General features: G+C 51.0%; 1 protein-coding gene across 2 annotated transcripts in view; it reads right to left on the reverse strand.

The window, feature by feature from the left end:
* Positions 1 to 1,364: 1,364 nt before the first annotated feature.
* Positions 1,365 to 13,913, reverse strand: part of DOCK1 (dedicator of cytokinesis 1) — a 497,269-nt gene continuing 484,720 nt past the window's right edge. For both annotated transcript variants that reach the window (XM_045068856.1, XM_045068857.1), the window contains exons 48-52: positions 13,319 to 13,464; positions 10,517 to 10,715; positions 8,277 to 8,430; positions 5,529 to 5,689; positions 1,365 to 2,493 (exon numbers count right to left, since the gene is read on the reverse strand). In XM_045068856.1, the coding sequence (XP_044924791.1) occupies positions 2,398 to 2,493; positions 5,529 to 5,689; positions 8,277 to 8,430; positions 10,517 to 10,715; positions 13,319 to 13,464 (756 nt within the window). In that variant the 3' untranslated portion in view covers positions 1,365 to 2,397. The remainder of the gene's footprint in view (positions 2,494 to 5,528; positions 5,690 to 8,276; positions 8,431 to 10,516; positions 10,716 to 13,318; positions 13,465 to 13,913) is intronic.

Below are 13,913 nucleotides of genomic sequence, written 5' to 3' on the forward strand. Positions count from 1 at the left end.
AGAGCATTTTGGAAGGCTGGCGAGTAAAACCAAAATGTAGCTCGATGTGTGAGAGCTAAATTTGGCTTTGAGCTTCCTGGCACCCAAAGCAAAAACAGAACCTAAGATCCCCACCATTCCTGTGTTAGAGCATGCATTCTCAATGAAGCCATATTACCTCTAAGGGGGTGGAAATCAGTGCTTAAGGGACCAAAAAACTTGTTTGGCTCATGTAAAAAGCAGAGATACACATAAAGTACATAAATATACACATAGCACATCTGTATGGTCAAAATTTCTTAATGGGGAAATGATTAGGAAGAAAATGTCTAAAAATGCTCCTTGGAAGTTAATGAGGAAAGAAAGGTTGAAAAGCATCATCCAGGAAGACTTTCAGGAGGAGGCCGCATGGGGAGACAACTGGAACCAGAGACCATTCTCAAAGAAAAAGAACCATTTTTTTTTTTTTTGTAGGGCCAGGAACTACTTTTACAATTTGGGGCAACAGCTTCTGCAGTGTGCGATGCTGGCTACTGCACAAGGACCCACCGCCAGGGGCCGGACTCTCTCCTCTCGTCTCCCAGGTCAGGACGCCTAATGCACTTCTTTTAGGATCTCCGATGGTGTGTGGTTTCCAGTACACTCAAGGGAGGAGGAATATTTATCTCAGTTGAAGAGTAAGAATTCACAAAGGAAAAAATTCTATATTCACTTGAGTCTCACACTTCCTCGGGGTTGATGGGATATTTACAGCAAAGACGAATAAACTGGGTTGGGCGAGGGAGAGATCGAGTAGGAGAGAAGAATCCTGAGTCTCCTGGGTTCTGCGGCAGGTTCCCTGGAGGTCTGGTTAACGGGGCCGTGGAGCGCATTCTTGTGGTGGCAACAGGGACACATCTGGAAGGAACAGGCAAGTGAGCTTTACACGGAAAAGAGCACCCCGTCGCCTTGTTTCTAACCACTGAAGATCCAGAGAGCTCTGGAGTCTGATGCCGAATGACGCATCGCATCAAACAAAACCCGCTCTCAGGTCAGCCGCTGAAAGGCTGTAAGGGGCAGAAATGATGCGCAGCCGGAGCCGGGTCGGGCTCAGGGGGGAAGCATCAGCAAGCTGGGCTCCGCTCCGCTCCCTCTGTAGGGACACACAGACACAGGAGGGACAGACGGGGTGCTGTCAGTCAGGGTGGGGCCACAAGTGAGAGACAACAGAGGCAGTTAAGAAACATGCACACATCTGTAAAGGTGAGCTCTTTAAATCACAAATCTAATTTAAATTAAATTAAGTTTAAATCACAAAGCTCTTTAAGAAAGAAAAACACAACAATGGCATTTGGAGATACATTGTATCACACCAAGGGATAAAAACATAGTGTTCAGACACTGCGTCTTTTTAACTGGCTTTTTATTTTTTGCTGTCAATGAATAACATCTGAGCCTACTAGGAGAGTAGCATGATTATAGTGGATAAAAAAATATGGATGACAGAATAAAAATATTAGGTCATACAAAGTTAGTTGTTTTGTTTTTTTAAATCATCGTCCACCAACACTGTCAGGACTTCAGCGCTTAGGGGAAAAAAAAATCAACAAAACTTAATTTGTGTTTTTTTACACTTCCAGCAGTTAAAAATTAACACGTACGGAGAATCTTGTGTGGAAGCCTATCACAATAGCCGGAACTAAGAACCACCATATATACAAACTTCTGTACAGACTGAGGACAGGAAGAACTCATCAATTAAAGCCATCTGTGTGCTATGGACCTTTTCTTTTTAAAAAGAAAGAAAATGGACTTCCTATACTTGTATTCCCTCTTCCTCTTGATCCGGTATTTCTACTGGTGTTTCCACTCCATAAATTAGTAACTGTTCAGTAGCTGAGAAATAATCCTATTTTAAATTATACCAAAGGAAATCAGGAAACTGTCCCCCTCCTCCAAAGGGCTGACCTTAAACGCCCCATACAGGTTGAAGATACACTTGACCACGAAATCCCACCCGCAGGACCAGGGCTGAGTCAACACCCTCCGGGGACAGCCTGGGGGCGGCCCTGGGAGAAATGAGCACTCACTCACTACATGGTCTCACAGGGGACCGCCTTGCCCCTCGTACTGCGCCAAACCCGGGTCAACCGTGGTCCCTGCTCGTGTCACGTGGCACAGACAGAGGGCTTCGGGCAAGACTTGGGCTCTCTCCAGACAGACACGGTCAGAAGCCGCCAGTTTCGATAAGCGCAACAGGACGGTCCAGACCTACATCCACGCCGCTCCCCGATGCAGAAGGCCGCTCACGCCGCAGCGGGAAAGAGGCTCCTCTGCAGGACAAGCGACCCCACCACGTGTCCGACACCACGGGCCCCATGAGGTAAAGAGCAGACGCGGGAGAAGACGCGGAGGGAGAGGAGGGCGGGCCCGAGGCCTTCACTGCACGATGCCCGAGTCCACCGACGTCTGCTTGCGCGTCGTCTTTGGCGGGGGCGGCGGCGGGGTTTTGCTGGGCAGCGGCGGGGGCAGGTGCTGGAAGACAGACAGACGGCAGCGGCGGCGTTAGTGAGGCGCTCTGGGTGGGGCCCAGCGGCGGAGTCAGGGCGGCCACGGAAAGTTACTCCGCACCCTCGGGGGGCTGAGGGGACGGCCCTCTCCGTGGGCCCTGCGGCCGGACAGCTGGTGGCGACAGGCCTTTCTGGCATCTCCAATCAGCTGCTTTTTGCAAAGCGCATCAGCCGTCTGTCTGCATGGACCTGAGAAGGGACACCGCTGCTCTTTGCCTGGCGGCTTTTATTCCAGGGCCTTTCGGTCCCCGGGGCCCCTGGAAACGGACTGGTTTCAGAACTGGGCAGTTTAAATGGTGAAGAGACAGGGGATCCCAGGGTCAGAGCTGACCCAGCCCCCCCCCCCCCCCGTGGCCTGGCGCTGTCCCAGCCAAGTGCCCTTTGATGAGGATCCATGGGCCTTGGCTCGTGTCCCCCGACGATGTTCCTCAACTGTACAGGGAAAAGCGGTCCGGGACAGACTCTCCGGGGGTGGGTGAGAAGCCCTCCCTTTGCTCTTGGAACTGGAAAAGCTTCCCGAGAGAGTGCCAGCTGGGTACCTGTGGCCACTAGCCAAGAGACCCCTTTAAAGGCAGTTTTCCATCCAGTCTCTTCCAAAACTGCAAACTGAGGGGAAGAGCAGCGTAGGGGGTGGCTGAACTATTCAAGGGGGAAACATGCCCTCCACAGAGCGCACACAGCTGGGTCTCCCTGGGACTATTTACCAAAAAAAGGTAGCTGGTCAGGACACCTGGTAGCTCAGTCAGTGAGGGGTCCGACTCTTGATTTCAGCTCAGATCATGAACTCAATCGAGCCCTGCGTCAGGCTCTGTGCTCCGTGGGGAGTCTGCCTGGGATTCTCCCTCTCCCTCTGCACCCCCCCCCCAACTCTCTGTCTCTCGGGAAAAGAAAAAAGAAAAGGCAGTGGCTGTGCTTGGTCCACGGGCCACCGTTTGCCCTTGGAGTCCTGCAAAGGATTTGACAGTTGCCAAGGTGATGGGAAGACCTCCTGCTTCATGGACCTGTCCGGGCGTCAGTGACTGAGGGCAGCCGGCCGCACCCTCCCCACAGTCAGGCTCCTGCCCCGTGGGAGATGCTCTGTAAATACACGTGGGCCGAACACGTAAGCGAATGAGTCAACGTGGGGAGAAAATGAAGCCTCGAATGAGCGGACGAAGAAAACATGACAGATGGGACACAGGCAGAGTGAACCAGAGGGAGATCGCAGAACACCGTCACCTAAGCGAGGGGGGTCTTGTGGCAGCGTCTCTCGGCGGAGGCTCATGTGTAATGCAACGTGAGGGACGAAGTCTCAAGGACAGAACGGCGACACGGCAGTTTCTCTGCTAGTGACCGAATTTCCTCCCAATTCCCAGACAGGGAACTACTGAGATGACCCCATGCCTAACACACAGAAGAGAATAAATAGGGACATGCACAGCTGAGGCATGGACATTGAAACGTGATAAAAAATGAAGTAGCAAGCAGACTCTTGAGTTTTCTCAAGGTCGGTCAGAACGGTTAAAAACAGAAGCAAACACCTATTTCGAGATGTGATGAAATGGTCGCTTCTGTACGCGTTCAAGCCACCACGGGGGGTCGGAGTGAGTCGGGTGAACCCAGCCAGACGCGGGCACAATGCTGGAGATGCCCCTGTGCCAGGCAGGAGGACAGTGGATTTATTGCAATGAAGCAAAGTGACAGGTCAGATTATTGCTTGCAAGAGTCACTGGGAAAGAAATGACAGCTTAAAGTGGCGACAACCAGAGACAGGGTTGACCACAAGCCCGAGGCCGATCAATGACAGCGACAGGAGGTATCGATCATCCCCCGAAGGCAGATGAGCGATCGTTCCCCTACAACAGCCCGCAAGGCCTGCTCAGAGGGGGACGCCCTGGAAACACCACCGCCCCCAACGGATTAAGACCCACGAATCCACAGGCGTGTCACTGGAACTCACTCTCGTGCTGCAGGGGAATCAAGACACACACAGCAACGAGACTTGGGTAATTAATCTAATTGAAATCACAACCATTTCTAAGGGGAGCCAAGGCTCGCACATGTTCCTTCCTGACCCAGCAGCACGTGGCATCAGTCCCTTCGAATGATGGAGAGAAGGCACTGGAGATGAGAACACGTTGCCCCTGCACTGATCTGTAACAAAATAGATCGGGTCATATTTCCAAGTTCAGAATTTTCAGTTCAGTGGTGTAGAGAGACCCAGGAGACAGTCCTGCTTTTCCAATTAAATAAAGGTATGAAAACAAAGGTGTGATCGGTTAACTAAGCTGTTAGGAAAACAACACCCCAAACAATCAATGTTCTCACTCGACTCCCTGGGCCTCTCTCCTTCTAACTTAGAGTTAAAAGTCAGCGGGAAAGGTCAGACTCCTGTTTTCTGTGGTTGATCGAACCATCGCAGCCTCCTGCAGAGCCCTCAGGGAGGAACGTGGCCCCATCTCCAGGGCCAGTTCCCCATCATGGCATCTCTGGGGACAGAGGGCTGATCTGAAAGGTCTCAGAAGGTCAGCATCCCTTCAGCATCCAAGAAGAAGCCCCCTGCTGGTGTGTGTCTTTATATAAGAGAAAGAATGAAATACATGTACCGTAAGAAAACCCCCGCTCTCTCCTGCCCCACTCACAGGAGCAGATAATAAACTTGCAGAACACCCCATGAAAAGTACCCATAGGAAGAAAGAAAGAAAGAGTCCATAGGATTTATATTGGTTTTTAGGGGGAAAAGCGTGCACGCTGACCTCGGCCTGTGGCCTCCTAAGAACAAAAACCCTTGAGAACCAGGAGAGGAATGGGCTGGATCTCTAAGGAGTGTTTCCAGAGCGGGTTGGGTGCCACAGAGCCAAGATCCGGTAGACAGAGATCTTCTCGCTTTGACCTCTTTTGTCAAAATCAAACGTGGGCTGGCCCAACGCAAGCACGCTAACATCGGGAAGGAGGGATTCCTATTGGGTGGAGGAGGGAACGGTTTTAAAAACCCACATTTCAGGCTCCTGGCTGACTTACCCTCTGGTGAGGAGGAGGGGGCGGGGGTGTGGGTGAGCCCATCAAATCCTGGTTTTCCACCAAGTTCCCATAATCTGCCATGCTGCCTTTGAGAGGAAGGGGCGGTGGGACCTCGGCCGTGTCCATCCCGGTCATGCTGCTCACGCCGTTCAACTCCAAACCTGGAAAACCGGACGGATTTAGAATCAAGCTGGGCCACTAGGCCCGAGTGCCCACACGGCTGCTTCACCTTCTCTCAGGAGAGGCAGGGGAGGCTGATGGAGAAGGTGAGCTGGGAGGGGTAGAGCAGGGGAAGGGTCGGATCCTTTCCTAAAGGAATGTTCTAGAATGAGAATACTAAGCGCCGTGAAGACATGTAAAACCCGAGTTTAAAGGAGGCATCAATCCATTGTAAACCCAGCCATGTCAAGCCAGGGCCCCTCCTGACCCCTCCTCAAGCCTCTGTGCCGTGGTGGCATCTAAACAGCAGGGGGTCACAAGGACTGTCTACACTGGCGGTTTCAGAGCCCGAACCAGTGTCCTGTGGCTGTTACTGGGAGGGCTGCAGGAAGGGAAAGCTAGCGACGCAACAGCTGGCCAGTCATCCAGCCTTCAAGTCTCTCCTGACACGGAAACCCACAACGGTCTGGAAGACCATTATAGCGGTCATGGGCACGGCGGCTATGACTTTTCCAGAAGCCGAGGGGGAAGTACAATTGATTTTTAAAGCCAACTGAAAAAACAGCCGGTTTCAAATGGCAGTAAAATCATTAAGATAGGATACTCTCAACCTTTGTGGAGACTTGGAAAAACAAATGTGTTTTTCTTTTATATTAGAGGTAAATGGACATTTTTACTGATGGGTCTCTTGAAGGTTTTCCCACCCACCCACTGGATGAAAAATCCTTCTTTAGGGGAAAGAATTTCCGGGGGAGCTGTGGGCTTCTGAGGGAGGCTCGCCGGTGAAGCCAAGGCAGCGAGCCAGAACACATCTGATGGGACGACCGCCCTCACCACTTCTCGCTTGCGTATTTGTGAAACTTCACAGAACCTACAGTTTGCCATTTTAGCTGTAATTCATTATATAAATTGGAGGCATTGATTACATTCAGTGTTGGGCAACCATTACCCATTTCTAAACTTTCTTATCACCCCGAATGCACAGTCTGTCCCCAGAGAGCAACACCCCCTCCCCCAGCCTGATACCTCTAATCTACCATCTCTACGAATTTGCCTGATTTAGATATTTCACATAAGTGGAATCCTAGCAAACTTGTCCTTTTGCTTCTGGTGTATTTCACTGAACGTAACGTGTTTGAGGCTCGCTCATGATGGAGGTCTGTTCCTTTTTATGCCTGAGTACTACTCCACCGTGTGGCTAACTGTCTTTGGATGCACGTCTCGTTTATTCATCCATCGGGTGATGAACACTTGGGATGTTTCTACCTTCTGTTTCTGTGAAGAATGCAGCTGTGAACATTCATATACAATGAGTCCTTGTTTTTAATTCTTTGGGGTATAGACTCGGAGTGGCTTTGCTGGGGCCTGTGGTGATCCTAGGTCTAATGTCAAGACACCGCCAACTGTTTCCCAGCTGCAGTGCAGCTTGTTTTTTAATTATTAAAGGAGATAATAAAATATTTTCAGAAGCAGCTTCTGGGGCAATAGTGTAAGGATATGAGGATAGAACACACAGAGCCTATCTGCTTCCCAGCGGCCGGGAAGCTGTCTCTCAGTTGGGCTTGTCCGCAGGTGCAGTGCCGACCCCCACCTGACGGTCCCCAGAACGGCCACCGCTCCCTTCAGCAAGAAGAAAACCAGGTGCAAAGGACAACAGTCCCTGCCTTCCAGACCCTCTACACAGGGCACAGGAAGGAAGGCAGGTTCTCCCAAGGAGGAAGGTGGCCCGCACTCCCGCACACCTTCCCCTTGCCAAGACCTCTCCTCTCTGACAGGCCTGGATTTAGCGGTGAAAAGCTGATTACCACTGGTAGTAGGTTGAACTGTGTCCCTCCAAAATTCATGTCCACCCAGAACCCCAGAATGTGACCTGATTTGAATATAGGCTCTTTGCAGATGAAATGAATTAAGGATCCCAAGATGAAATCATCTTTGACTTATGGTGGGTCCTAAAGCCAAGGTCTGGTGTCCTTGTATGAAGAGCAGAGCACCGGGGAGAGCAGGCCACACGAAGGGAGGCAGACTGGAAGCTGAGGAACGCTGAGGACTGTCAGAAGCTACCAACAGCAAGAAAGGCATGAAACAGAGTCTTTCTTTGAGCCTCTGGAAACAACCCTATTATTTTGATTTCTGATTTCTGGCCCCCACAAGGGTGAGGGAATAAATCTCTGTCACTTTAACCAACAAGTATAGGGTAATAAGTCACGGCAACCCTAGAAATTGGGAGAAACTAGAAAAATTAGTTATGTGCTTAGCTCTTCAGAATAGCCTGGAAATGCTTTTCACTTCACGTTCCACCTCAACGCAGGAATGCCCAAGACCCTCCTGCGGCTCGTACCCCATGATACAAAGAGGGAGGCCGTCCATGCGCCGCTCGTGCCCACAGGGAGGTTCTGAGAGCTCACTTCTCCACCCAGGGAACTTGGGAAGACTGGTCTGCCGAAGCCTGAGGGGACTCCCTGGACCCAGGTGCCCGTGGAAACTCTATCTGTATGAAGGGGAGGAGGCGAGCCTAACTGGAAGCCTCTGGGCAAGGAGGGGGTCCCAGAGCAAAGTCGCGAATTCCAATGTGGAGAATGTTCTACTCACTCGACTGCAAACTGAAGCTGAGCTTGGCCCTTGGCGTGACCGGAGGGGGCACCGGCTGTGGGGACGGTGACGACGGGGAGACTGAGAAACGTCGTTCGCTTCCAGTGACGCTGATCACCTGGCTCTTCGGTCTCTGGGGCCGCAGGGGGCTTATCTACGGTGGAGGAAAGAGCACAGTCAGGGTCTGCCATGGCTTTGTTTCCCCCCATGACTCACGGGTTGAAGTCCTCACCCTCAGCAGCTGTGACTGTGACCTTACCTGGAAACAGATCCTCTGCAGATGCGGCCATTAGGGTGGGCCCCTAACCCAACAGGACTGGTGTCCTTATGAAAAGGGGGAATTTGGACACAGACACATGCACTCAGTGAGTGTGAAGGCAGCGATCAGGGTGATGCTTCCATGAGCCAAGGTATACCGGATATTGATGGGCCTGGGCGGGGCAGGGCGGCCTGGACAGGACTAATGTGCATGAGGACTGGTGACAGTCCTATCCCCCGAGGCACATTCTGATGACTCAGTACATCAAAGGATGCTTTCTTGGTGTGAAGCAAACTGCCCCGGAGGGCCCCCCCACCTAGGTGTCCTGCCGCAGGCTCTGAGTCTGAGCAGAAGGTCACAAGACTGGTGATGAGGCCAATCAAGCAGGAAACTGAGCCCAGCCCCCCGAGTGACAGAGGTATAGCTTCGAGGGCCAGTGTGGGGCAGAAAGCCAAGGCCACCCTGGCGGGCCCAGGGAATGCTAGTGGGTGCTGGCTTTGCCCCTGGGAATGGGGCTGCTGCTTCCACTCCAGCAAACCTGCCTCCAATCTGCCCACCTGCTCTGTCCTGCGGCCCCTGGCTGGTCCCAGGCACGAGGAGGCTGGCCTAGGAAACTCCAGGTCCTACCCCCAGTGCTACAGACCTCGCTGACCCCTGTCTTCCAGAGGACAAGTCCCTCTGGAGAGAGATAGGTAGCTGGGCTGGACCGAGCACAGTGAGTCTGCCCCCAGCCAGAGGTCGCGCTTCCTGTCCCCGGGGCCACCATGGCTGTGGTTATTCTGAGAGTCATGAGAGGCTGACAGGGGACCGGGTTCAGTGCGCTGACCCTCGGCCATTTCTATGCACTTGCCGAGGGCACGGCAGGCCTACTTTGGCTGAACTCACCCCATTTCTGCTAGTGTCCCTGCAAGCCAACAGGGCCAAAGCAGGGAGGGACAGACCCTGTGTGGAATGGCCAAGTGCCTGGCCTGACCTTTGACCCCTTTTCACACAATTTAACTATGACCAGCTCTCCCATGAGGCTCAACTTCCCTCAGGCCCTTGGTCTTGGCAGCTTAAAAGGCAGCTTAACTGAAGATCCATGAAAGGACATGTGGCGTGTCCAGCCCCCGGTAAATATCCTGAGCTTCTGTTAACTCCCCCACCCAGTTCTGATGTTCTAGACTTGAGATCTCTATCCTGAGCTCAAGAGATGGCGACCTTGGCCATGTGTGCCATGTCACCGGCACCCCAGCTTTCCAGACTAGTGGACAGAGAACACTGGGTGGTTCACCAGGAACCATCTGGCTCTCCATCCAGCTGCTGGAGGCCCAGCGCCTGGGCATGAACACTGGCCTCTGGCCAGTCCCCTCCCCATGCTCTGACGCCCTCGGCCACACTCACACAGCAGTCAGAGCTGTGTCTGAAGGCCTCAGAAGGGCATTTGCCTTCTTGAAGGCCATGTTGTGGCACCCGAATCGGCCTTCTGCCCTCAGACAGCCAAGCAGCATGTGCCTGCCGGTCTGACTGGCACGCAGTCTGGAGAGCCTAGAACCAGCGGAGCCCCTTTGGGATGGGGATGATTGCTAAGGCAGAACCTTCCAGAGAAGCTCAGCTCCTCTCTGAGCCTCTGGGGCCCCACAGCATTGTGTGATACAAGGGGAGGGTCGAGGGAGACCTCAGATTTGCAAAGTGACTGGTTGACAGAAAATTCAGTGAAATCCAATTTACAGCCTCATTGGCTAAATGTGGAGCAGAGGTAGGTCCCAGAAGCCACCGCGGAGTGGGGACAAATTACTGTCTCAGGGGCGCCTGGGTGGCTCGGTGGGTTAAAGCCTCTGCCTTCAGCTCAGGTCATGATCTCAGGGTCCTGGGATCGAGCCCCGCATCATGCTCTCTGCTCAGCAGGGAGCCTGCTTCCTCCTCTCTCTGCCTACCTCTCTGCCTGCTTGTGATCTCTGTCTGTCAAATAAATAAATAAAATCTTAAAAAAAAAAATTACCGTCTCAGAAAGAATCACGGCCTCAGACTGCTGCACGGCAACATCGGTGGGTTTAAATTCCTTATCGAACATCTCCTGATGTTTGCTGTTCCTTTTCTCCTTCTTCTTGTCCTTCTTCTCCTTCTCTGGGTCGTCCTTGTCCAGCTTGTCCTGGGACCTACAGTGCATTTTCTTTGGCAGGAGAGGCTCCAGAGCAAACCTAGAAGAAACGGTTCCTTCAACCACTCAGGACTTCGGAGGAGGAGAACAGTAGCTTCTCACCTGCAGAGGAATGTGAGCGCGCTCCCGCGGACGCCAAGCGCTGACTGGGAACGTGAACGTCGAAAGGAATGATTTATAAAGAGAGGCCAAGGGGGAATTAAGATACATATTAACCAGCTGTAACAGAGAGACTGTGCAACCCGACAAGATCGAACTGGAAAGAAACAGAGACAAAGTGGAAAGAAGCAGAACATGTACAGGAGGACCTGGGAGATGTGAAGTCTGAGGAGCAGACAGGACACGATGACATAAAGAGATGATCGCAGATGTCTGATGGGAGGAAGGCATTTGGGGTATGTTTCAAAAGGGGCGCCCTCGCTTACAGAGATTCATACTAAAATATCCCAACTGCAGTAAGAATAGGCAGATGCTAATGCAAAGAAATTTCTGGTATCTCGATTCTGACCAAGTTCCCACAGCTGGCTCAAGATTACAGGTACGTCAGCTGCTTCAATTTGAAAGCCCTTTGGATGACTCGGGGAGAAGCTAGCAGATTCCTGCTCACAGGTACATGAGAGACCCTCAGTTTTTCAGCTGAGCACCAAGCTAGAAGACCTGGGGTTTGGCTCTGCCACCTACTGGGGAGTCTCGCCATGCCCTAAGCCCTGTGGGCTGGACATCCCCAGTCTCAAGATAAAGAAAAGACACCACTGCCCTTGGGCCTACTAAGGCCAACTGGCTGGTCTAAAACCATGTTAATGGTTCTACTGAGTAGGCGGGCCTTGGACTAGCTTCTAGGGCATGTGTCAAAGCTGACCACGCACACACTTCCACATGCAATTGTGGTTTTGCTATTTTAACACAAGACTGGGGCAGCCAGCCATGAGGGGAGGTCCATCCTATTTCTGTCCTAGTAAGCCACCAGGAGAGAGAAGAAATGACAGTGTGAGGTTGAAGTTACAGCCTCTGCTGCAGGAAGGAGTTAGGAGAGAGGGTCAACATGGATAATGGTATGAAAATATCTCAGAAACTTCATAAATTTCCAGTTATACAAGAAACAAGGCACAGGAAGGAGGAGCAGAACATATAGGATATAGTCAATAAAAACAGAATAATCCTCAAGATTTTATTCTAGGTTTCATATAACTTGAGACAATTAACATGGTGGGGGATAAGATCAGTGGACATCTTTCATCTCCGGCGGAACAGCTGCAAACATCCTGATGGGTGCGCAAAGAGCCAAGAGAAAGGCAGGTTACGTTTAAAATTTTTCACATTATGAGAAGCACCTGTGGACAGGATGAACCTTTATTCTGCATGTAACCTGTGCCATTTGGGACCGAAGTCTCATTTTCTCCACATTAATTACACAGCTAAGGGTGGTAACCCTAGAACGAACAAAAATCTGGAGTCTAATAAAGATGCCTTCCAGTTCAAGGTTAAACAACGCCTCCTGGGAGAAGGAGGCGCGCATTCAGTTCACACGTGTGATGCACCACACCTCTATCTACAAGCGCTAGATCCATTTCCACCGTCACCCCTACATTCCTGGAAATGTAAAAACCTTTTCATAACTAGCTTGGGGATTTTCTTGGGGAAAAGTTGAATTAAATTTCTTTAGCAATCTTGCTCTAAGTGACAAGCACACATGATTTAAATACCTCTAAATTGAGAATTTCCATATGGATTTGGCTTTATAAGTAGCAGACACTGATAAAAATTACTATTCAGGAAAAAAAAGTGGGTTTAGTTTTCAATCCTCCACTGGGCACACCGGTCATCGGCAAAAAAGGGCACATAGATTTGAGCTGTTCCTTGGGGCGCTCTAGAAGTGTGTGTCTGTGTGTGGCCAAGGCCGGGAGCATGCAGGTTTGGTAAGGCAATGGACGGAAACCCAAATGGGGCTGTACACACACACCACTGTGCAAACTCACCAGTAAAATAATAAGCAGTTGTTCTCTGGGGTTTAAACGGCAGGACACATTTTTCCTCTTTATTTAATAAAAACAAACTTAACATGTTTGTTACTCAAAACCACAAAAAAATTATTGATGCTTTTTAACACTCAAAGTTAATACAAGAGACACAGTGGGAGCTCAACCAAAATTAACTAGTCTATTAGCTTCTTGTTTCGCTCTGAGGTCACTTTGTGCTGTTGGGTGCTCAGCAGCAAAACCGGGGTCTCCAGAGAAGTCTTGGAGAAGGAAGGCGGCCCTGCCGGCCCTCAAGGCTGACAGTGTGAGACAGTTCTGCGCTGCTCTGACACCAGGGAAATGAGCAGGAGAGGAAAAGTACAAGTACACAGCCAGCAAGGAATGTAGACAGTCCTTCTAGAACTTCCAGAACAGAACTAAATCAACACTCACTGCAGTGTTTTAAAATCTGATGGAAACCTTACCCAAAGAATATTTTCTCAAAAACTCACAAGACCCTGAAAGTCATTGTGAGCACGAGAGTTGCCACGTCTTGGAGGGTTTTAGTTTCAAAGATGGTTTCGATTTTAAGAAAAATTCTCCGCTGTGATCAGACAAACCCACAGTCCCAGTGGCTGCTCACAGGACGGACCCTCTATGTCCCCTCCCTGCTGCTGGGAGGACTCACCCATCAGAGCCCGGCCTGGAAGGGGTGCTGTCCGACGACAGGGAAGACACGGAGGCCACCGACAGAGGCCGGGATGAAGAAGGCATTGTGAAGGATCGGACCATGGACCGGGGACGGCTGCCTCTTCGGTCATCCAGACTTGAGGGCTGACAGTGAGAGAGAGAGTGAGTGAGAGAGAGAGAGAGAGAGAGAGGCTTGTTTGATGCTCTTTGCCAAAAGACTTCTGGCCCCTGTGGTCAGACCCTTGGGACCAAGTGGTCTTAGCAACCGAGCTTCTAGACCAAAACCGTCCACACCTGGATGAGCAGTGCATACTCTCGTCCAGAGTGAAAGATGAAAATGACGATTATTTCAGGGTTTTCTGAAATCTTACCCGATATTGTGAAAAATATAGTAACCTCCCTATTTTTCTAAAATTTTAAATGCACCTTTTTTTTAACCAACACTACAATCCATCAACCCGTCTGAGAGCCATCGTAGAATGTATTGACCAGAAAATGTACAGAGTCGCATCTGGAGGAAAGAAATCTGTGGAGTAGCATCTATATTAAAGAGACTGTTAGGACCCTTAGATGAACCCTGCGCCTCTCTGCAG

This window comes from Mustela putorius, unplaced genomic scaffold (genome assembly GCF_011764305.1).
Source record: "Mustela putorius furo isolate JIRA1106 unplaced genomic scaffold, ASM1176430v1.1 tig00003909_pilon_pilon_pilon, whole genome shotgun sequence".
NCBI lineage: Eukaryota > Metazoa > Chordata > Mammalia > Carnivora > Mustelidae > Mustela > Mustela putorius.